Below are 23,498 nucleotides of genomic sequence, written 5' to 3'. Positions count from 1 at the left end.
CAAACTTTTTAAGTCTTGAGCGAGATATACACATTTCATATGACTTTCATACATAAGTTTTTGAGCAAAAAAAAATTTAAAAAAATATTTTTTTTAAAAATGATTTTTAAAAATATATTTTAAAAAAAAAAAAATTAAAAAATATAAAGCACATTTTGTATAGGATTTGTAATGTTATGTTTTGTAAATATAAAACTATCGTCGCGTTTCGTAAATATTTATAAGCTTAAGATGTATATATATGTCAAAGACCCAATGTAATTACATACAGCTTTTGTGTCCGGGCCATCACCAAAAAGCCCAGATCCATACTCTTGGGCCGCTGAAAACTTCAAGTAAAATTATGTTCATTGGCTTCTTTATGGTCCTATTTCTAAAAAGTAGCCACTGCGATGAAGTCTCAAATTTCTCAAGTGATTCCATGACAATATCCCGAAATTTCACATGTAAAATTCGAAATTCTAATCAAAGTAGTTAATTTTCCATTACAGGAGCAAAAAAGTGATTAATTTGTGAATTTCACCCAAAGTTCAACAATGTATTCTAACAGCAAAGTGCAGCTATTGAGGCGCAGAGTACAAGAAGTAAACATCAATAGCATAATCATACATGCACCACCAATGATGAGAGTATTTTCATATTTGTGAAAAGTGATATATATGTACTCTCTCCATTCCAAAATAAGTGTCGTTTTAGCTCTTTTCACGCCCATTAACAAAAATAATAAATATAAGGTGTCATTTACTAAGTGGTTCCCATTTATTAGATGTTTTTTCAGAAATGAGTACCACTCCCTCCAAATGAAAAAGAGTGTCCACTTAGCCAATTGCACACATCTTAAAAAAATACTAACTCCTTAAAAAAAAAAAAGGTAATTGGACTTAACTCCCCTAATCAAATAGGTATTGAAATTTGATCACTTAACACTTAACAAAAATAATTTAGGAAAAATAAGATTAATTATTTCTTGACTTGATAAATGAACACTCATTTTGAAAAGAAGAAAAAAAGTAAGTGAACATTCTTTAATTTTTAATCCGAAGAGAGTATTAAGAAGAAGTAATTCTTTAATATAAGAATGTAGTTAGAAACAACATTAGTTATCGTCTTGAATTTCCTAAAGCAATAATTATTTTAGGATAATTTTTTTTTGTTAAAACGACACTTATTTTGGAATTGGACGGAGTATTTTATTTTTAAAAGTTTCGTAGCATTCCCAACTTCCACTTCCTTAAAATTTAATTTACCCTTTTGATCAATTTGGTTTATTTGACTCAATAACTGAACTTTATCATGGACAAGGTTGTTATTACATTCACCAACCATATTTGACTCCAGGGGCTGAATTCACATTAACAACCTGAATAAAGATTGACCCATGCCACTTCCACGATTTGAGGAATAAGGGGACCATTCAAACGTTGTTATTGTTGTTTCTTTTACCGTTATTCTAATTTTGGGTCTTTACTAAAAAAGTATATCTTGTTGGAGAGAAGTTGAAGAGAGTGCTGATGCTCCATGCTGCCAAGTGCCATGCAAAAAACAAATTATGAATAATAGGTCACATATTGATGAAATTTCTCACCATTTTGTTGACTCTACACCGTCCATTAAACAGTATAGTCCGAGGTTCTTTATGTATCCTTAATAAACATCGTAGATAAATAACATGGATTATGATTATTTAATATGTTTTTCATTATATTAGATTAATTTAGCGTGGTAAGTCGATATACATTGATATAACATTGGTTGGGATAAGTATTAATTACCCGTTAATTAGCTAGCTACATAATATTACAAGCATTTGGATTTTCATCACTGAACATAAGGGAATATTGTTCTTCAACTGGATCTAAGTGAGCAACAGCAGGATCATTAGTGGCCCTTACAAAATTGGGAGGTGCCTTCTTGTCATAAACTCCAGCAGCATAAGGATGTGCCACCATACTATAAGGCACATATGGCCATAACTCACACTTCTTACCAGTGGATTGTGCTGCCTTCAGCACTTTCTTAGCATCCACAAATCCTGTTACTGTTGCTTTCTGTTGCTTTAAGTCCACCTCCACTGATTTTGCACCTACCCATATCACAATAAATTGAGCCCAGTTAGTAAATAGAGAGGCCAATGTTTTATCTTATGTCACCCTCCTTATAATTATGTGCCAATTCATCTGATTTCTTTCTCTTTAATTTTGCCAAAAAAATAATATCTTTTTATTTTGTAACAATTTAATTTTAAACTTCACATTATATATATCATTTAATAACATAGTTTATAATCACACAAATATCTATGACTTATTTTAGATCATAAATTTCAAAGTTTTTCTTTCATTCTTAAATTTCGCATCAAGTCAAACACTATCAAATAAATTGAGACGAAGGGAGTACTAAATATTTTCTTTTTGGACTATTCTGAAATTCTATATTTGTAAACTCCTTAACTCAAAGTTTAACTCATATAAATCAAGGTATAAATTTTTTATACTATCACGTCATCAAGAAAATACCTAGGCTACATGTAGTCTTTCACAAATAGTAATATTACCTCCTACAACAGGTAACTTTGACATGAGAATACCTTTACTTGTTATAACTTTAGGAGGTAATTTATTTTATTTTCAAAATATAGGGAGAGAGAAGTGGATAAGTAAATAAGAAAAGTGCAATATACCTTTGACTCCAGAGAGGGTTTTCTTGACTTTACGAGCACAACCTTCACAATCCATTCTAATCTTAACAGCAACAGTAGCAATCTGCTTCTTTTTCTTGCTTTTCTTAACGCTGCTAAGTACTTCTGATAAGTATTCCAAAGTCCCTGCAACTCCCATATTCTCTTCAGAAACTTGTGTGTTTAAATTATAAAAACACTAATAATTAACTAGGAAAAGCTTTCAAGTTTGCTGTATGTATAAACTGAGGAAAGATAAGAAAATGAAGTTTATTTTTCTGGTGGTAGATTGCTAGAAAGAAGACGATATATATACTAATCAATCTGGTTTTTGGGGGGTACTTAATATCAGGTGAAGTATATAAAGAGACAAGAAGAAGAAGAAGAAGAAGAAGAAGAAGAAGCAGGCTAAGGGTGACAGGTGACAAGACGAAAGAGAGTTTAATTCTGTTTCCAAATAAAGTTGGTGAATGAGTTGCAAGTTCACGAGTAATTATATAGAGAGCGAGTATACGGGCCGGGGAAAGAATGAAAATCCAGAAATAACAAAATACTAGGTATTAACAGACACGTACTCCTATAATTTAATTAAGTTTAAGTTATACGCACACTGAGACAAGAAAATTTTACACTAACAAGCTATATTTATCTGTTATATAGCAAATAATTTATCTTATTTTTTAAAATTACAGATCTTATGTGGAAAAACTTGCCTTGTAAATATTCTTTGAATAATTTAATAATATAAAAAAAAATTTACACCGACAAATATAATATAACATAAATTTAATTTAATGAAAGTGCATACTATTGGCAACAATTATTTGTGAGAGTGGGGTTCACCTAGAAACTGGAAGAAGCTTCTGTCTCAATACTCGAGGGGATTCTTTGCTTGACATTGTTTATAGACCACAAAAGTATCTTTTTATGGGTACTGGTTTCTTAATCAGTGTAAGATCTTGTCGCTTGGATTTCATGCACGACCAAAACATCAATATAAAAACCGTCCCCTTAAGAAAGAGTTATTCTTGGCGGAAACTGGTTTATTATATAGTCAATTAGCTACAAGTACTATAATTGAAGAGCTAACTAGGTAATGAGATTCAAATTTATCTCTGTACTTTATAATTTTAAAAAAAAAAAATTGTCCTCCATTAAAAGTTTAGCTTATTTCCTTGTCGTTACAATCTTAGCTTGAAATTGCCCATAATTATTAATTAACTGACCAATATATATGGAAAAAAGTCAAGATTTGTCCATGTAGTTTGTAAAAGGTCTAACTTTATCTTGTGATTTGCGATAGGTCTAACTTTACTCTTCGGAATTACAACAAATAATCAACTCATTTTCAGTGCACATTCCTTCTTCCGCTTTAACCATGCTAGCACTGGTCATTCCACCATCAATCATGATAGCCGTTAGCGCGGAAACGACAAAAATACAAAGAATTAACGTGATTCGAATGATGTGATCCTAGTCCACGGAGAACGGCCGGCATTTTTATTAATATCAAGGAAGAAAGTAAGTTACAAGATTGAATACTCTTAAATTCTATGTTACGTCCTACTTAATAAATCCTAGCTAGCATGTATTTATACTATCTGTCTAATCCTTTCCTAGAAAGGATCTAAATCCCAATAACACTCGAAAACCAACAAAGAAAAAAGTTTGCTTTTATTTCTTTCCGCTTTTAGGAATTGGATTGAATATCTTCTCAACTTCACAATCTCCACTTTGAGATGAATTTCGAGCTTCCATATGAACGTCATTCAGTCCAATGTCTTTAAGCCTACGTGAGCTAATTCCGTGTAAGAAACAAGAGACACTAACCGAAACCTTGTACATACTAATAGCTCTACCTTGCCCTGTCGTTCTCCATCCTGGCGCATCAGAACTCCTGCCAAATTCATACAATGACTGAACTTGACAAGAGAAACCACCTTGTTCAACATATCTGCTACATTGTCCTTTATGTCAACCTTCAAGACCTTAACTGTGCCTTGTTCAACAACATCACGAATAAAATGGAATTTGATATCAATGTGTTTGGTGCGATCATGAAATCTGTGATTTTTTATCAAGTGAATAGCACTATGGCTATCACATTTTAGAATTAGTTCATGTTGAACCCTACTCAATCCTGACACCAAACCTTTTATCACGACCCAACCGGAGGGCCATAACGGGCACCCGAAGCTAACCCACCCGGGCACCTCTCATCCAGTGGCGGAGCCAGAATTTATGCCAAGGGGGTTCAAAAATATAAAGAAGCCATAAATGAAGAAGCTAAGGGGGTTCAACGTCTACTATATATACATAAAAAATAATTTTCACCTTGTATATACAGTGCAATTTTTCGCCCAAGGGGGTCCGGACCCCCTGGGCTCTTACTAGGTCCGCCACTGCTCTCATCGTACATTCACATTCATATCTAGGTGAGCCACATGGCTTATTAACAAATTCTATGCCTCAATAATACCACTTCCAACGGCTAAAGCACTTTTATATCAACGTCAACAACTATGCCCATATACATATACACAAGCCGATGAGGCTAACGATATGATATATAAAAATATGAGCTGACAAGACAAAAAAGACATCTATTATACATAACTGTCTACGAGCCTCTAAGAAGAACATGTAACATCATATAGATGGGACAGGGCCCCGCCATGCCCATATGTATATACACAAAAGAATAGTACCAATGCTACACCCCAATCAAATGGAGCTTCTAAGCCTCTCTGGATAAGCAACTTATGGATCAAGTCTATCTCCTCGTCCACCTGCGGGCATGACGCAGCGTCCACAAATAATAGGACGTCAGTACGAACAATATACTGAGTATGTAAGGCATAATCAATAGCATAATAGAAGCATAAAAAATAACATAAGATGGAAGAGTCATGGGATGATAGAGCCATTTATACCTCTAGCGACGTTCATCATATTTACTTACCCTTTTTCTAATGGTAACCTTCCATTATATACACTTACATATATAGTAGTACCATACCCGACCATAGAAGTTCGGTGTTTCACATATCCGACGATGACAAGGCTCGGTGTTATACATACCTGGCCCTACCAAGGCTCAGTGTTATTCGTACCCAACTGCAATGGTGCGCGCGCAATAGCTGTCATACCCGGCCATATAAGCTCGGTGTTCTTAATAGTCATGCTTATATATATATACTGGACGGTGTATGCCCGTGCTGCGCACGGACCTAACACTTTGGATTATAGTGTATCTATGTGTATGTAGCTGTGTTTGGGTAGTGATGATATATATATTTTATATTGCTAATAAACATACATAAGTTTGCACTGTTTTTATGCATATATATACACACACACACACACACACACACACACACGTTATGTTCAAAACACGATTAATATAACATTGTAATTTGTGCTCCGTATCTAAAACTTTATTATATTAGTGTTTGATGCGAATACAAAGTTTGCAAAAATTTATTAATACTTTTTAAAAGAGAAGACTTGTTTAAAAGGAAACTATTTTCCTATCTTTGAGATAAAACAATAGCAATATTTAAGCATCAGTTAACACTTTGAATTTTAATTCGATTAATTTAAAGATGTAAAATACTCTATTGTTAATGTATGTAGATTGGACGTAAACAATAATTATTATTTTTTATCAAATTTTGATTTGGATAATTCTAATTCAAATTATTAAATTAATTTTACATGTTAAAACGAAACAAAGTAGAAATTTGATTTTCTATTTAAACGAAGAAGTACTATTTTTTAATTTTTGGTAAATATTGTTGGATTAGCTCATTTTACTTGTCATGTTGTCTTTTGCACGATTTTTTAAGGAAACGTTTAGAATTATAATTTGACTAATTTACCTTATTCATTATTTAATCTCCATTTAATATTATTTTTTCTTTTACGACATTAATCTCTTTTCACATTTATTAGAGCTAGAATAAAAATGAAAAAGTAATTAAATTCTATCTTATTTTAAAATATAAATATTTTAAGTATATTTATTTTAGTAAACATAACAAATAAATGACATGGCAGAATAGCAAATACAATAGTTAAATATCTAGATTAGATCTCAGGCTAATATAAAAAAAGAAAGGAAATTGTATGGTTTGACTACTTAACCTTTTGAATAAAAGCAATAACATGGGGTCCTGTTTTTTAGTGTACAATAATTTCATTTGCTCCCACTAATGGGTTGATACGCATGTGGCAATGAATCCACCATTATTGACTTAATGGGAGTATGATTTTTTAATATGGGGTGCACGTTTTTTTTTTTTTATATTGTTTTTTTTTTAAATATGGGGTCCACTTTTTTTATTTTTTTTTATTTTTTTACATGAGATTGGAGATGGTGGGATCCACTTTTTTTTTTTCCTTTAAAGGTGTAAAATATTCTATTTTTAATGTATGTAGATTGGACCTAAACAATAATTATTATTTTTTATCAAATTTTGAGTTGGATAATTCTAATTCAAATTATTAAATTAATTTTACATGTTTAAAACGAAACAAAGTAGAAATTTGATTTTCCATTTAAACGAAGAACTACTATTTTTTAATTTTTGGTAAATATTCTTGGTTTAGTTCATTTTACTTGTCATGTTGTCTTTTGCACGATTTTTTAAGGAAACGTTAATTAGAATTATAATTTGACTAATTTACCTTATTCGTTATTTGATCTCCATTTAATATTATTTTTTTATTTTACGACATTAATCTCTTTTCATATTTATTAGAGTAAGAATAAAAATGAAAAAGTAATTAAATTCTATCTTATTTTAAAACATAAATATTTTAAGTATATTTATTTTAGTAAACATGACAAATAAATGACATGGCGGAATAGCAAATACAATGCTTAAATATATACATTAGATCTCGAGCTACTAAGAAAAGAAAGGAAATCGTATGGTTTGGCTACTTAACCTTTTGAAAAAAGAATAATATGGGGTCCGTGTTTTTGCTGCACAATAATTTCATTTGCTCCCACTAATGGGTTGATACACATAACTTAACGGGGGTATGATTTTTTAATATGGGGTGCACTTTTTTTTTGACATTGCTTTTTTTTTTTTTTTTTAAATATGAGATCCACTTTTTTTTTATTATTTTGATATTGCTTGTTTTTTTAATATGGGGTTCATCTTTTTTTTTTTTCATGAGTTTGGAGATGGTGGGGCCCACTTTTTTGCCCTTTTTTTTTTATATTGCTTGGTGTTTTTAGTGTCGGGCCCACCTTATATATATTTTTTTTCAAGGTGACTGACGACGAAGCATGGGTAAAACCCATGCTTCTATATATATATATACACACACACACACACACAGGAGTACATAAGTATCGTCAACATCATCATCATCATCATCACTTTCATTATATCTTTCCTTAAAGGATCAACTACCATAGGATGGAACCAATGGCATCATGAGAGTATCAAGACCTATGAGCTTTTGTGATTCTAGGAATAAAATCATCATGAAAGATGTTATGGATTCCACATGAAGGTATACATCAATGGGATCATGCCTTAAGAAAGAAGGTTAGCCTTACATACCTTTTTTTCTTCTTGACTACTTAATGTTCATCTCCAAAGCTTGAGAGATCTACATTTAAAAGGATTCATACCATGGTTAAGTTTTAAAGACACTCTTAAATTCAAACTAGAATAATTCATGAGTTAACGAAAATTGAGTAGCATTTCCCCTATTTCATCGCCTTCCGCCATATCGCAAAACAATTCCCAAACAACTACAATAACAGCCACAATATCATAATCAAGTAGTCATATTCCATTAAGTCTCAAAATTCATTCTCATATTCAACCTATATTCAGCTTTACACCAACGCTTTGCACAATTGCATACAACACTTCCTTGTCATTATTATCACCCTTCACAACAAGATTTTACTCATAGCATTCTAAGAATCACATCTCAAGCTAATTTACTACTCAAAATATCATTAGTTCTACATTTGAGCTTCATTTTCTACTTTCTTTCCTCATCCAAGTTATTCAACAACTAAGCATGCTCAACAACATAAAATAGACATGAAAACTAACCTTTTATCTCATAAGGATGAGCTTTGGATCAAGTTACCAACTTGTATGAAAATCCTAGCTTCAATACCAAAGAAATTCTTGGTCTACCAACCCTACAGAGTCTTCCAACACATGAATATCTTGATTCTTGCTATTTCATCTTGAATCTCTTGGGTTTGAGTGGAATATGCTTAACAGAAGGTTCTAGAGCTTTTAAGAGCTTGGGAGAAGTGGGAAATGAAAAATAAGACAAGGGCCGTCCATATATAAGAATAAAAACTGACCCGACCAATTATACAGCCATTTATACGGTCCTTATAACTTATGCGGTCCGTATTAATGGACCGTATAATCCCACCATGGGATTACCCTTCTCTGGAATGGTTATACGGACCATTTATACAGGCCGTATAACTTATACGGTCCGTATAAGTGGTCGTACAACCCAAAAATTTCTAAAAATTTCTTTTGTCGATTTGTTCAACCTCCAATCCTTATGGAACCTTGTTAACACTTATATAACACTTCATTAACCATCTAAGAGGCCCTATAGCTCCTCCTCAATACATTACTAAATAAATATTAGCTCAATTATGGTGAAAACTTTTCCAAACATGACTTACATTCACTTCCTTCAACGAACTTAGTTCCACATATTCATATGACTTCAAAATCTTATGGTACGCACTTTAAGCTATCTAATACTCTCCTTAATCTCGTAAGGACTTCTATTCACCTTAAGCTCGCATTAGTCTACTCACAATGCAACAATCCGAAATCTCCGAGATGTAACACCTTTCAACCATATAACTCCTTTACCGATTTTTTAACAACGTATATTCGAACATTTGTAGACAAAGCAACTATAGGCCGGGAGAGTCGCCTTCCAACTTATGGCACTACACCTAAAGAGTAAAGATATAGCCCGTTGTTGATCTTAACCTGCTCCGAATCACCTGTAAAATCATAATCCACATAACCAAGGCCAGAAAAACCTTCATTTCTCATCCTACAAAAGTTAGACCAACATTCGAAGAACTTTACAAGACATCTCAATATCCACTTTTAATTGCCGCCCAAAGTGTCTTACCCGATTAGATATGAATCGACTTACCACACTCGTCGTTGAGCAATATCGGCCGACCGCAAACCATAGCATACATAATGCGACCAACCGCACTAGAATAAGGAACTTTGACATATACTCCATCTCTTTCCCTTTGATTGCGATTACCGTATCAAAGAGTCTCTAAAATGTTGTGCTAACGGTAAAATAACAGGATATTTATTCATGCCAAACCTACGAACTACCTTTCAATATATTTTTTTCCGTGAGAGATGTACCTCACCGTTCTTCCAGGTGAATCTCCATTCCAAGATTTTCTTAGCTTCGCCCTAAATCTTTTCATGTCAAAACTCCTTACTTAACAGTTTTCAAATCATTTATCTATGTCATACTATTAGCAACAATAAGCATATCATCAACAAATAACAATAAATAAATTGTTATATCCCGTATTTGCTCGTCGGGATATTAGAGTAAGTTGTGGATAGTTGAGGACAAGGACCATATATATATTTTTCCGGCTTCGAAGAATGCATGAGTTGCATGTTCATCTTTTATTGGTGTGGAGCATTAAGGGTAGATTTGGGATAGAGAAATTGGAGGCTAAAAGTTGAAAAAAATGATTTCATGAAATGGCCAAAAATCAAGGTAGTAGTAGTCCCCACCACGTGTTGGCCAATATTTTCATGCCATGGAATGGCACGTGTGTACACCATATGATTGTGGGGTTTATATGAATATGCATGGAATGACCAAGCAAGACCACATCCATTCTTTTTTAATTTAATAAATTTCTAGAAAATTGGAGGGAATTGGAGAAAAAAAAAAAAAAAAAAAAAAAGATAGCACATGACCGGCCATGTGCATGTGTGTATATATATATGAATAAGCCATGAAAATTAAGACAACTTACTGCATTTATGATTCTAGAAAATTGAGAAGCTGAGAGAAAGAAAGGAGAAGAGAGAGGTTCGGCCATGGTGGCCGAACTTGGTGCCCAAGGAATTGCCAAGAAAAAATTATTTTCTCCTTGCCTCTCTACCAATTGGAGGGTCCTCGTTAACGTGGAGTAATTGTTGGAACAATTAAATCGTTCGTTCTTGCTATATACAAGCCTAGCCGAATGAAGACGTTGGATGGAAAAAGGTAAGGTTCAATCCTCTTCTCATATGTTATGGATGTTTGTGTGTGTTGTGGAGTATGGAGATGGATGAAGTTCATGAAGTTGTGGTGTGTGTGAGTGTGTAATGTGTGTGTGTGAGGTTGTGTAAAAGAGTAAAGAACTAATGTATTTAGCATGTTTGGATTGTGTATTATGGATAGTTGTGCGTGTGGTAGAATGTGTAGAAATGAATGAACTTCATGGAATTATGTATGTTGGTAAATTTGGCCGTGTAGGGGCTGTTTTGGTGGAACATGATGAGCTAATTTTGTGTAGTATTTTGATTGTTGTTTGTTGTGGATTATGTGATGAAAATGAAGGTTTGATGACTCGAAGATGGAAATCGTATTCGTTGTGGGCTGATTTGGGACTTGTTGTGATTTTAATGTGGTTTATTAATGAAAACAATAAGTATAACGCATGAAATTGTTGATATAGCGAGAATTTTAAATAAATGTGTTACTGAGGTTCCTAGTCGTAGAATAAAGATTTCTATGCGAATGGCCTATTGTTCGGTGGGTTTTAACATTGTATGGATTGCTTGGAATGTTCTTAAATCGTGCTTGAATGGTTCCATTAACACTTGAACGTATGATCAATGATGTTGGTTTGAATGAGCATCGTAGCTTATTCTTAATATAAACGTAAATACATTTAATCAGGTAGATGGAATTATTAATGTTAGAACGCTTTTGAATCACTTACGGATATTGTTAGTATGGTTGTTGGTTTGTCAAGTTGTTGATTCAAATTTGTGCTGAATTCTCGGGATGTTGTTATAGGGGAACGCGTCGAAATTTTTGTAGACAAAGTTGTTAACTTGAATGATTTCTGGCTACATGGCTAATGGCCGATACCTAAATTTATTACTATTGTAGATCGTGAGAACCGAGACGCAAGTTCGATTAGCTTAGGAGCGGCTAAGGTATGTAAGGCTCACCCTTCCTTTCGCATGTCTTAGTACAAGTACGACACGAATCCCGAGGTAACTCTATTCTCTAATCCGAGCATGTCTATGATTCTTATTTGTTTCTTGACATCCGTATTCTTAATGTGGTCAAGTTATGGTCTTTATGTCATTGGTATGATTTGGACTTCAAAAGTTGCATAAAAGTTCTGTTTTCAAAAGAGTTTTGTTTTTAAAAGATTCTGTAACTACGAACGAACGTAACTTTCACAAAAGTGGTCTGGATTGCTTCGATATGTTCGTAGAAAGTCCTAAGGTGAATAATTGTCCGTGACATTCCGAGGCGGGCTCGGATTGATTTGATATATGATTATGATCTCTACGATACTTTGATATGCTTATGGTATACGATATGTTTTCGAGTAACGTTCGAAAGCTATTCATACAACTACCGTCCCATTTTCAAATGACGATTTGTTCGACTACTTCATCGAGTCTCCGAAAATGTTTTATGTGCATATGGTTTCTCACTACCGCTCGTGCCAAGCTCAAGGTATCTTTTACCGAGTCCTGCCAGACACGTATTCGCGCACACTCGCATTATTCACCGCGTCCTCACTAGTGGGCCGGGCATCGTTACTTACCGAGTCCTCATTAGAGGGGCTGACACGCGATATGATATGATGATGTAGGGATGATGGAGGCCGGATGGCATACCGAGTCCCTTGCTAGCGGGGCCGGAGACACGCTATTCACCGAGTCCTCCCGTAGGCCGGTACGTATATATATATATATATATATATATATATATATATATATGTATATGCATGCATACATGACGATGATATGATTTTACTTACCGAGTCCCTCACTAGAGGGTCGGACACGCTTATATGTTATATGATGATTTTATTTACCGAGTCCCTCGCGATAGAGGCCGACACGTTATATGCATACATGATGCTTTTTTATGATATCGACATGGTATGATATATATTTTAAAGGAAAGTCTTATGATTTTTTTACCGTACTTTACTTCAAAGATAATCCCGCCATCGTATTCCATGCTTTACATACTCGCATATTCCGTATCGACTCTCCTTTCTTCGGGGGCTGCGTTTCATGCCGGGTGTACACCTGTGTGAGCTGAAGATATTAGTAGAAGATGTTCCAGCGGGATTGGCGAGCTCCATTTTCCGTGAGTGTCACGAGTCGCATTATTATGTTATGGTTTCATGATCCGTGTTAGAGACTGGCAGCGTGTCGTGTATATAAGATGTTTGCTTATGTGGTAAGCGACTATGTAAGCCGATGTACTGTTATGCATTGTGTTATAAGTTTCATGTGCTACAAAATTTTATTTGATTTGAAAAAAAAAATGAAAAGCATGTTTGATTTTCCGAAAAACTTTCATTATGTATCTGTGTTATGGTTTAAGGGCCCAAAGATGATTATGAATGTCACGAGAGTCAACTGTTCCGGCTTGCCCCAGGTAAGGGTCGGCTCCATCACACCCCAACGGATTAAGGGTGTGACATAAATATTTTAATGTATATCGTCACGTGATACACGCAGCCTATCAAACGCACTTCACGAGAAACCTTAGGAATCGTGAACGCATCAAACTTCGTACCACACTGCGGGTGACCGGCTTTCCAAAACCATAAAGATTTCTTCAATTGACAAACCTCGTCTTCTATTCCTTCAGCTAAGAAACCTCGTCGATTCAGAAGATTACCTCTTCAAGTTCACAATGTAAGAATAAAGTCTTCGACACTGCACCATTTAAGCTTCAAGTCATAATGGGCAACCAAAGCTAGTAACAAACAACCGAGCTATGCTTCACGTACTCGCTGAGAAAATCCATTGTAGTCGATTCCCCTCCTTCCTCGACAAAGCCGTTAGCGACCAATCTCGCTTTGTATCTAGCATCTTCTACACCCGTAACGCCATCCTTTTTGCCGGGCGACCCATTCAGAACTGGGCCGCTCTCTTTCCCTTTGGTAGACGGCACAAATCCCATGTCCGGCCTCAGGCAGAGACTCTATCTTTTCTGGTCATGGCGAACGCCTGTTGATCGATTCACCACACATAGTAGCTTCTATATAGCTTAAGGGTTCCATCCTTTATTTCCTCCCTCACCGCAGCTAACGACAGGTCACAACATTAGTTTATGGGCTGGGCCGAGGATAATATTGGACTAGGCTGGAGTTCGTTTGTCCCTTCCGTAGCTATACTAGATGGTTCACCTTCGCTACTACTCGTAGAGATTTTTTCATTAGCCGACTCCACCCGAGTCATTTGATCCTCTGCCGCGAGTTTCACATTTTCCTCCACCTGTCATTGTGAAGAACTTTCTATCCCCGCAAACTCAATAGAAGTCTTTTCAAGATCAAGCATAGAGGCCTCATCAAAGTAACATCTCATCGATTACAAACTTAAGAGGATCTAAACGCCATATTCTATATCCTTTTTGCCCCTTCAAGATATCCCATAACAAACCTTTTCAGCTCTGTGTTCTAGTTTTCCATCACTACATGATACGCGGGATATCCAAAGATTCTTAAGTACAAGTAATCGACGGTTTACCCGACCATACCTCATTTGAAGTTTCAAGTCAATCGTTGATGCCGTGAGAACGATTAACAACATGTGTTGGCAAGATTACTTTCCGCCTTAAGTCCTTAGGCACTTTCGCATTGTAGAGCATACATCGTGGCTGCTAAAGAGTGTGTCTATCCTTTCACTACTCTTCCGTTGTGGTGTGCCTAACATTTCTATGTCTCAATACACCGTGACTCTGTAAAAATTCTCAAACTTTTCATTGCAAAAACTCAACAAGCTATCAGATGCTCAAGGCACACTTAATCTTTTTGTCATACTGATTTTCAATTAATGTCTTCCAGTTTTTTAAATTCTCAAAGACATCTCTTTTAGCTTTTAAGAAGTATACCCAAACCTTGCGTGAAAAATCATCAATGAAAGTAAGAAGATACCTATTTCCACCATTTATTTAAACCTATATGACCCCATAACCGAATGAATGTAGTCAAGTAACCCCTTCGGTTTTGTGCTTTCCATGCTAAAGTCAATTAAGTCAGCTTTTCATGACAATGTCACAAAAATCAAGTACTAATCTTCTCGCCTTTCAAAAGGTATCGGTTGCTCAAAATTGCCAACCCCCTCTCGCTCATATGACATAATCTCATATGCCACATCTCAGCCTTGTCATCATCTGATAAGTATGAGGTTGCAGCATTTGCGCATGTAATGGCGTCGCCCATAAGTACATAAAGACCACCCTCCAGTTTGGCCTTTAACATGATCAGAGAACTTTTGGTCACCTTGCAGATTCCACCTTAACCCGCATGCTTATATCCGAGCTTATCAAGAGTACCAGGAGAGATCATATTCTTTTTCATATCAGGAACATGTCGAACATTAGACAATGTTCTTATAATGTCGTCATGACGCTGTATACGGGCTGAATCAATCAATGTTCTTATAATGTCGTCGTCACTGGCTGTTGTTTTATCAATCTTCTCATTCTAGCAATCCCTCTCAAAGTGACCCTTTTGATGACAACCCCAATATTTAGCATCCCTCTTACTCAGCCTTTTCCTATACTTTGACCTAGCTACTGATTTGTCTCCCCCTCTTTGGCTCGAGCAACCTCTAACCGTCAAACCCTTACGATGGCCCTTTTTCTCACCATTATTGATATGGCTTCTTAATTCATCCGAATTCAATGCATGTCTTACCATCTATAACGTGACCACCTCCTCATCGTACATCATTGAATTAACTACGTCTTTGTACGCCGTGATAATGAAAACAAGAGAGTGCACGCTAGCTTCTTCATCTCCCACTTTAATATCGCACGAGTAAGATCCATAGCCAATTTATTAAAAAAAAGATCAATACGAATCCTCGTAAAGTTGTACCGTCTTCATCTTGAAGGTAAACGTCATTTTAACAACATTCTAGTTGTTACTGATTTCTTCTGGTAGAATCTTCAAGTTTCTTCCACAAACTCGCAGTTGTTTTCTAGGTACTGACTTCACATAACACGTTGTCTGATAAGGATAATCGAATTGCGCTAAACGCATCCATCTCAATCTTCTGCTTCTCGGCCTCTTTCGTATTTTCGGGATACGAGTCGTCCAAAGCATAGACTGATCCTTCTATCCGTAACAACGCCATGATTTTGATCTTCCAGATGTTGAAGTTATTACTTCGCCCATCAAAATTCGCTACCTCAAACTTTATAGATGCCATAGTCTCCTCGTCTCCTAGATCTCACGACCTGTAGGCTCTGATACAAATTGTTAGCGGGGAAACGACAAAAACATAATAAATAACTTGGTTCGGATCGATGTGATCCTAGTCCGCGGAGAACGGCTGGCACTTTTATTAATATCAAGGGAGAAAGTAAGTTACAAGATTGAATACTCTTAGGTTTTATGTTATGTCCTACTTAATAAATCCCAGCTAGCATGTATATATACTACTAGGTTTAATCCTTTCCTAGAAAGGATCTAAATCCCAAAAACTCGAAAACCAACAAGGAAAAAAGTTTCCTTTTATTTCTTTCCGCTTTTGAGTAGGAATTAGCTTGAGTATCCTCTCAACTCACAATACCCAATTTGGCTGTCTCTTAACCAATTTTGCTTTTACAACCAGTTACTTTATTTCCACAACCTCCAGTCAGTTGTTAGCCATCACGATCCTATGTTCTTTTTAATCTCATACCTTTGAAATTCATATTTCCCCATCCACCATATCCCTCCACCACAAACACAACTTCCATCACCACTTGTCCATACACTTCAGGAAAGTATCATCGATTTTATCTTGAAAATCACTCCAAAACATCAAGACTACAGATTTTACACACAAAATAGAGTTGACGACGATATTGCTGGTATAAATAAACCAGCAATATAAACAAATTTACTTGACTATATTTATATGTATAAACACACACAGAAAATTAGATGATTTGACCTTTATATTGCAAATGCATTTGGAAAGTTACGACACTCGGCCGTTAAAATGATTTACAATCACTAATCAAATCACTATATATATATATATATATATTAATTATACTTTAATTATGCTTTAATTATACATATATCATGTATTTACCGACTATTTTTCTTCGGGAGGCTATTTAAGTTACTTTCCCTTACTTTTTAAATTTTTTTAATAAAACGAAGGAAGTATGTTGGAGAAACCAACTTATCTCTAGATTTTGAAAAGGATCGAATATTGAGACTACCTTTTACCTAATAGTTTATTACTCGGTTTTTGTCTCTGGACTGTAAGGGATCGTTTGGTGTATGATATAAGTTGGGATATTCCAACACTAATTTTTTTATTATCATATTTGTTAGTATGATAAATTTATCTTTGATAAATTTATACTCAGATCTATTAAAGTATAAAATGATCCTAACTTTAAAGATGATATCCCTTTATCCTAATAAAAGTGGGATAAAATAATCTCAAGAGATAAAATAAATTAGTCTCAAGATTATAATTTCGGGATAATTTTAACTACCTATCAAACGACCACTAAGATTTGATCCTTTAGTAAGATTTGATCCTTTAGTTATGTACTAGAGATCTTTGCATACATCATCGTACAAAAAAGATTTATTTTTCATCATATTTTGTCTCAGTAAAGAGAAACTCTCACTTGGGCTACACGAAAGGTGTAAGAAATACAGTTAAAAGTTTTCAGATTCATGTTTATCCAAAGGGACCGACCTTCCCAAAGTTTGAACCAAAGGATTGTTCACACTAGAATAAAATAAAATAAAGAAATACTAATAGGGAATTGGCTTAAAAAAAATTAGGATTTGCTTGTGTCATTGTTGTCCTGGATTTTGATAGCTGCCACGTTGGAAGAGATCTAGTTGACACGTGGCAACAAGTGAATCTTAGGGTAGATACTCGCACACTTGTACTCAAGAATTTAACGGGAAATGGAGCCGGTAGTTAAGGCAGTTTGTCATATATAGAATTTGTTAGATAGAATTTTCGAAAAGGATTGGGCGGTGGTGCTGTGGAAAATAGACTTGTAAAGAGTAATAGATAACGCCACAAAAATTGGCATGGAAAAAGAAGGGGGGTGCGTGTGTGTGTGGGCCCCGGGGGGGGCGCGGGGGGGAGTGTGGCCAAAGTATGAAAATTACTTATAACCAACAAATTGATGATAAACATAAATAAATGGCTAGTTTGTTTAAATTATCCACACTTTGTGAATTACGACTTAAATGCATATGAGATATTTAATTCTATTGAATTTTGAGCAAGATCTGTTATGGTTTAGATAACACATGGCAGATGCGGAGCTGATCGTGGTAGTTATTTCTCGTTTTATGTCTCAAAGAGCTTATATAGAAGATGATATATTTAAAATACTGAAATAGATCATGATCAATAGTTATTGATACTCTCTTTGTTCTATTTTACATGAATCAATTGATTAGAAATTGGAGTTTAAGAAGTTATTTAGACTATAATATATGATTAGCAATAGCGAAACAAGACTATGTTAAAAACAAAATCGTCGTAAGTCTATTTTTTAATGTAGAAAATATCACAAAGAACTTAGATTTGATTAGTTAGATAAACTTTAGTTCTTAAAACCTGTATAAGCATTAAAATGATACTATCCATAAAATAGTTTTAAACATTTAGAAATATTAATTATTATTATTATTACTACCTCAATCTCAAACAAGTTGAAGTCGACTGTGTAAATCGATCCTCACTGATTATTTGTATTATAAAAATTATCATGAATTGACAAATGTTAAACCGGTTGAATTTGAAAACTTGAAAAAACTATTTCACTCACTCAAAATAACGTTTATATAATTTAAAGAAAAAGATATCTGAAGTATACAAGTTAAGTTGTAGTTGAAAACTTGAAATTGTTTAATTCACTCAAAATATGGCAGAGTCCCACATCAATTATAAATAGGTGTTTGATCTCGTTATATAATTTGAACCTATTTTTATTTCATAAGTTAACTTTTAAGTCGAGTTATATCGAAGTTCCAAACATTACCATAAAGTATAATCTTCCTTTTATTATTGAAGTATATCTTATCTCCTCGAGACGAGAGTCGAGGTTGCTAGTCAACGATCACCTCACACGAGCTACACTTGTTTTGGATAGCAAACCATCACGTATGTGAAATAAGCACCACATTGTTCAGTAAATGAACAGCTTTGCCAACACCTTACTTGATGGTAAACTTATTTTATTATTTAATAAAAAAACACAAACTAGCACGCTATAAGGGCAGAGTAATACTCTCTCTGTCCCAAAAAAATTATCCTCCCTCTCTTTTTAATCTGTCTTAAAAAGATTATTTTTTTCTATATTTACAAATAATTTAACTTTATGAGATGATTTACAGTTACACAAATATCTAAGGCTTATTTTGAACCACACATTTCAAAAGTCTTAATTAATTTCTTAAACTTTATGTCAAATCAAAAGAGGATAATTTTTTCGGGAAGGAGGGAGTAAAGACTCTCGCTTATTTTACATTTTCCACAGTTTCCCCACTGTCTGAGGAACTTAGGAAGAATAGATAAGCGACTGACCATTTCTTTACGTAGTAACGTAGTAGTTAATTTCTTGTTGAGCTTGACCAAAGACTAGAAAAAAGACATGCCGTGTTCTTCAAAGATAGACAAGAAACGGCACCGCCCAAAAGACCCACAGTATCAGGAATGGCTAACAGTTTTATTCTCATTAATTTTTAATTTGGGAGCAGACTAAAACGTAGGAGTTGAGTGTACAAATAAAGTTTTATATATTGAAAGGTTAAGAAAAAGTATAAAAAGGTTACATGTAGTTAAGATGTAGTGAAAGACTTTTGGGGAAACTATATGGATGTGATTCAAAACGGATCATATCATATCATGTTAAGAATATTTTTTTAATCTAAAACTAATGATCGGCAAACGAGTACATATGAAGATGATGGAGTACTAGTGTAAGGCCTGGCTTGATGCTTTTTTCTCTCTATGGACCGATTTATAACTGTCTTTAATTACTCGTTGCTTGGAGACGCATACACAGAAGAAGTTTGTGGGTATTGGAGGTCATAAATACTCAAATGATATGAGTTGCACACATGAATTTGCATATTAACCCATGAATATTGGTGATGTTGTATATGAAATTTAGTTCGAAGTGGGGATTACTGGGTACATAAACAAATTAAAGCCCTACATTGAAAGTTGCTAAGAAAAAAAGCACACGGCCCAAAAAAAAAAAAACACTCTTTAGAGTGTTTTGGAGAAAACTGTGTAGACTTAGCCCAAAATGGGCAATATCCACATTATATTGAAAATATCTTTGGATTGGCTTTAACCTAACAAAAGGGGATAATATTGCATAGTTTTTTTTTTTTTTTTTCTTTTGTTCATTTTCTTTTTCCTTTTAAATCAGTAGACCAGTGAATACAGAGAAGGTGTAAGAGAGGAAAAAAATGTCGCGTGGAGCCGTATACGGTAGGTAATTGCAACTCCAATCACTAATTAACATGTACTCCTAATTAATTACTAATACTAATTAAAGGATGACTTGTGTCAACTAATAACCCCTTGTCCCGTTTAATTTAACACTATTTGATTAGATTTGGAGTTTAGAAAGACATATCTACTTGTTCATTGCATTATGTGGTAATAGAACAAATATTGAACATTAAATAGGTCAATTTTATAAGAAAATATCACATTAATATATAACTATAAATGTTATTTGATAGTTATCACTTATCACCATCAGCATAGAATATTGTTATTTGCGAAATAATATCAGATTTTTTTACGACGTCTCTGAAATAGGACAAAAATTATATAAATTTAAATGTTAAGCTAATCAATGCCACATTCCACGACTTTATCCTGAAGCCATTTTCGTAGCGTTGAAAAGGAGCACCCAGGTGAGATGACACCTAAAGGCTACGTCCCAATATCATTAATAATGGCATTTCCTAAAGTTAAGTTATTGATTACTAAATTGCTCATTTGTCATTATGCCAGTGGCGGATCTAGCATGCTACGCGAGAGTTTCATTGAATCCAACTTTCAACGCAGAGTATAAATTTTGTGTAAAAAATTATTGTAACTATAATAAATAGTAGACACAAATCCATAACTTTTAAAATACGATGGGTTTACTTTAAGAATCTTAAAGTTGAAACCATAAAGTTTAAATCTTGAATCCGCCTCTGACGTTACTGTAGTGTCATCCAAATTCCAAGGCGGATGACTATGAGTCTAAAGCCAAAGATAAAGGATTATTTTGATCTTTTTCTCAAAAAATTACATTATCGATATAATCTAGTATATTATTTACTCTATTTTCAGGTTCCCAAATTATGCTTGTTTTAAATAAATACCCATCGTCATTGCAAGTAACTTAAGGGAATGGTGTAAAAGAACTAGCCCACTTTCAATATACAAAATTTAATTTTCTTATTTACGCACGAGAATCCAAACCCTTAATTATATTTTCCGGATATATCAAAAATGTATCAAACCGAGTTCAATTACTCATAATGATAACTAATTGTAAGAGCTCATTAATAATTTACACATATTAAATGGATTTCTTAAGATAAATACAAAGTATGAACCAAAGTTACTGAATTCGACAAACGGTATTTGACTTCTCCTGAGCTGATACACCTATCACGTTGTGAAATGCGTTACAAACATGTATAGTGACAAGACTAGCCAATTTTTGTGAAGGAGATTAGAAATGTAGCCTAGCCTAATAATCTTAACTCCACTAAGTATCAATTTGGAGTAAATTTCTACCCCACCATGTACTACTCAAAGATCAAACTTCTAATTTGCTATCAAAGGTCATTTATTCTTCTCTTTCAAACTATTCAAAGGCCGAAACTCACGCTTACTCCTTGCCCACTCCACAACGGGCAATTCGCAGGAATGTCCTTATTTTGGGGTGCTATTTAATTTTGTCTCTCAAATTGATGGTCTTTAATTTTTTCGCCTTTCACTAATACCACGAAAAGCCAAAAATGAACTCTGACTTCCAGTCAAAAATAAAAAAAAATCACAAGACAGAATTTTATAACAAATTTAGGTTTATTCGGGCCAAAATTAGGTCTGCAGGCCGAAGTGAGGCAAAATTTTACCTTTAAAACAGGTAAAATTTTGCCATGCGAATCCAAACATTTTCTTTACAAAATTCTTTTTTATCGACGATTGAAAACGCAGAGATTTCAAAATATTAGGCGAAGATCAAAAATTAAAGACCACCAATTTGAGAGACAAAAATTAAAGACCACCCAAAAGAAGGCCAATCCGCGCAAAAAAATGCTCCGCAACTTCTACGGTCCTACCCCAACAAGCCCAGAATCATTACACTTGGACATTAAAGCATCCACATGCACAGGTTCATCATTGTCCCAACTTATCCTCACGATTCTCAAGAGCAGAAAATGGACTGATTGAGCCACACTTTATTCTACATACAAACTTAAATTTCTCAAAGACTCCAAAAGGCAAAACAATGAATAAGTCTTTCTAGATACACTATTTTGGGCTTCTCCGCGTCGTACAGAGAATACACTTCTACACAAACGCAGTCACGATGGAGAAAGGGGAAAAAAAGGAAACCAAAAACATCCATGATACAAGATATTTGAAGCTGGTTATATGAGCTCCCTTGCTATGTCAGATTATACTGAAAAAAGTAAACACACTATATCACTTTCTTCCATCTCCATTTTCAGTTTGACTACTATAAAATAAGCTCAAACTTAGCAAGATATCTACTTCACAAAATTCAGCATAAAAACTAAAGGTCCTAGATTTCGCAATTAACCATAAGAAGCAGTTAAGAGTGCAATCATCAATCAGCTTCTTCCATAGTCAATTACAAAATAACAAATATGCTTCAATCTCAAACAAGTTAGAGTCGCAAGTTAGAGTCCGGCTATACGAATCCTCATTAGCCATGTTTCATCTGCTGTCAATATTTAGACCAAATATCAAGCAGATCAAAACGGCTGCTGGCCATGTTTCATCCGTCGATAATTAGACGAAATATCAAGCAGATCAAAACAACTGCCCAAGCCCGACAAACTAATAGTAAGCACGATCAACAAGACAGTAGTTTTCTCTAAAACTGTAGCAGAAAATAATCTAGGTATCAGTTTTGTCTTATGTTTTTGTACAATGACTAGGCTTTGAGTAGCCTTTGTCCTCTGGCAGAAAGATGCAGCGCATAACTTGACAAGTGTAAGGTCCAAAATTCTGTATATGCAACATTTCACATCATATTTCAGCTCAACCGATTCGGAACCACCCCAATCATTGATCTCAGTGATCACACCTCGCATAACTTGTGTAAGATATGTATTCCTGAATGATAGTTTAATCCTCACTATGATTACGTCTATAAAAGACCTTGGCTCGTGAATTATTGCAAGTCAAATCACAACTTTTATGTTCCATACAAACATTATCCTGCCCAAGTATCACGCCTCAATCATCACATTGAATCCCAACATATAAATGATACCAAAATGACATAGAAAGAGTTATAGATA

At 34.4% G+C, this 23,498-nt stretch overlaps 1 protein-coding gene across 1 annotated transcript; it reads right to left on the bottom strand.

Annotated features, from left to right (window-relative positions):
• Positions 1-1,682: 1,682 nt before the first annotated feature.
• LOC132035410 (heavy metal-associated isoprenylated plant protein 24-like) lies at positions 1,683-3,158 on the bottom strand. Its single transcript, XM_059425681.1, has 2 exons — positions 2,681-3,158; positions 1,683-2,083 (listed from the first exon to the last, which is right to left on the bottom strand). The coding sequence occupies exons 1-2, from the start codon at positions 2,835-2,837 to the stop codon at positions 1,788-1,790; spliced, it is 453 nt and encodes a 150-aa protein (XP_059281664.1). The 5' UTR covers positions 2,838-3,158; the 3' UTR covers positions 1,683-1,787.
• Between the last annotated feature and the right edge of the window lie 20,340 nt (positions 3,159-23,498).

This window comes from Lycium ferocissimum, chromosome 10 (genome assembly GCF_029784015.1).
Source record: "Lycium ferocissimum isolate CSIRO_LF1 chromosome 10, AGI_CSIRO_Lferr_CH_V1, whole genome shotgun sequence".
In the NCBI taxonomy this organism is placed as follows: Eukaryota; Viridiplantae; Streptophyta; class Magnoliopsida; order Solanales; family Solanaceae; genus Lycium; species Lycium ferocissimum.
Note: the sequence above shows the minus strand (reverse complement) of the source record. Positions and strands in the feature narration are given on the sequence as shown.

What these genes read in the sequence shown, in the direction of transcription:
- LOC132035410 (XM_059425681.1), bottom strand. Translation starts at nt 2,837, where the DNA reads ATGGGAGTTGCAGGGACTTTGGAATACTTATCAGAAGTACTTAGCAGC. An exon ending in AACCCTCTCTGGAGTCAAAG is followed by an intron (nt 2,084 to 2,680) that starts GTATATTGCACT and finishes TGATATGGGTAG; the next exon opens with GTGCAAAATCAGTGGAGGTG.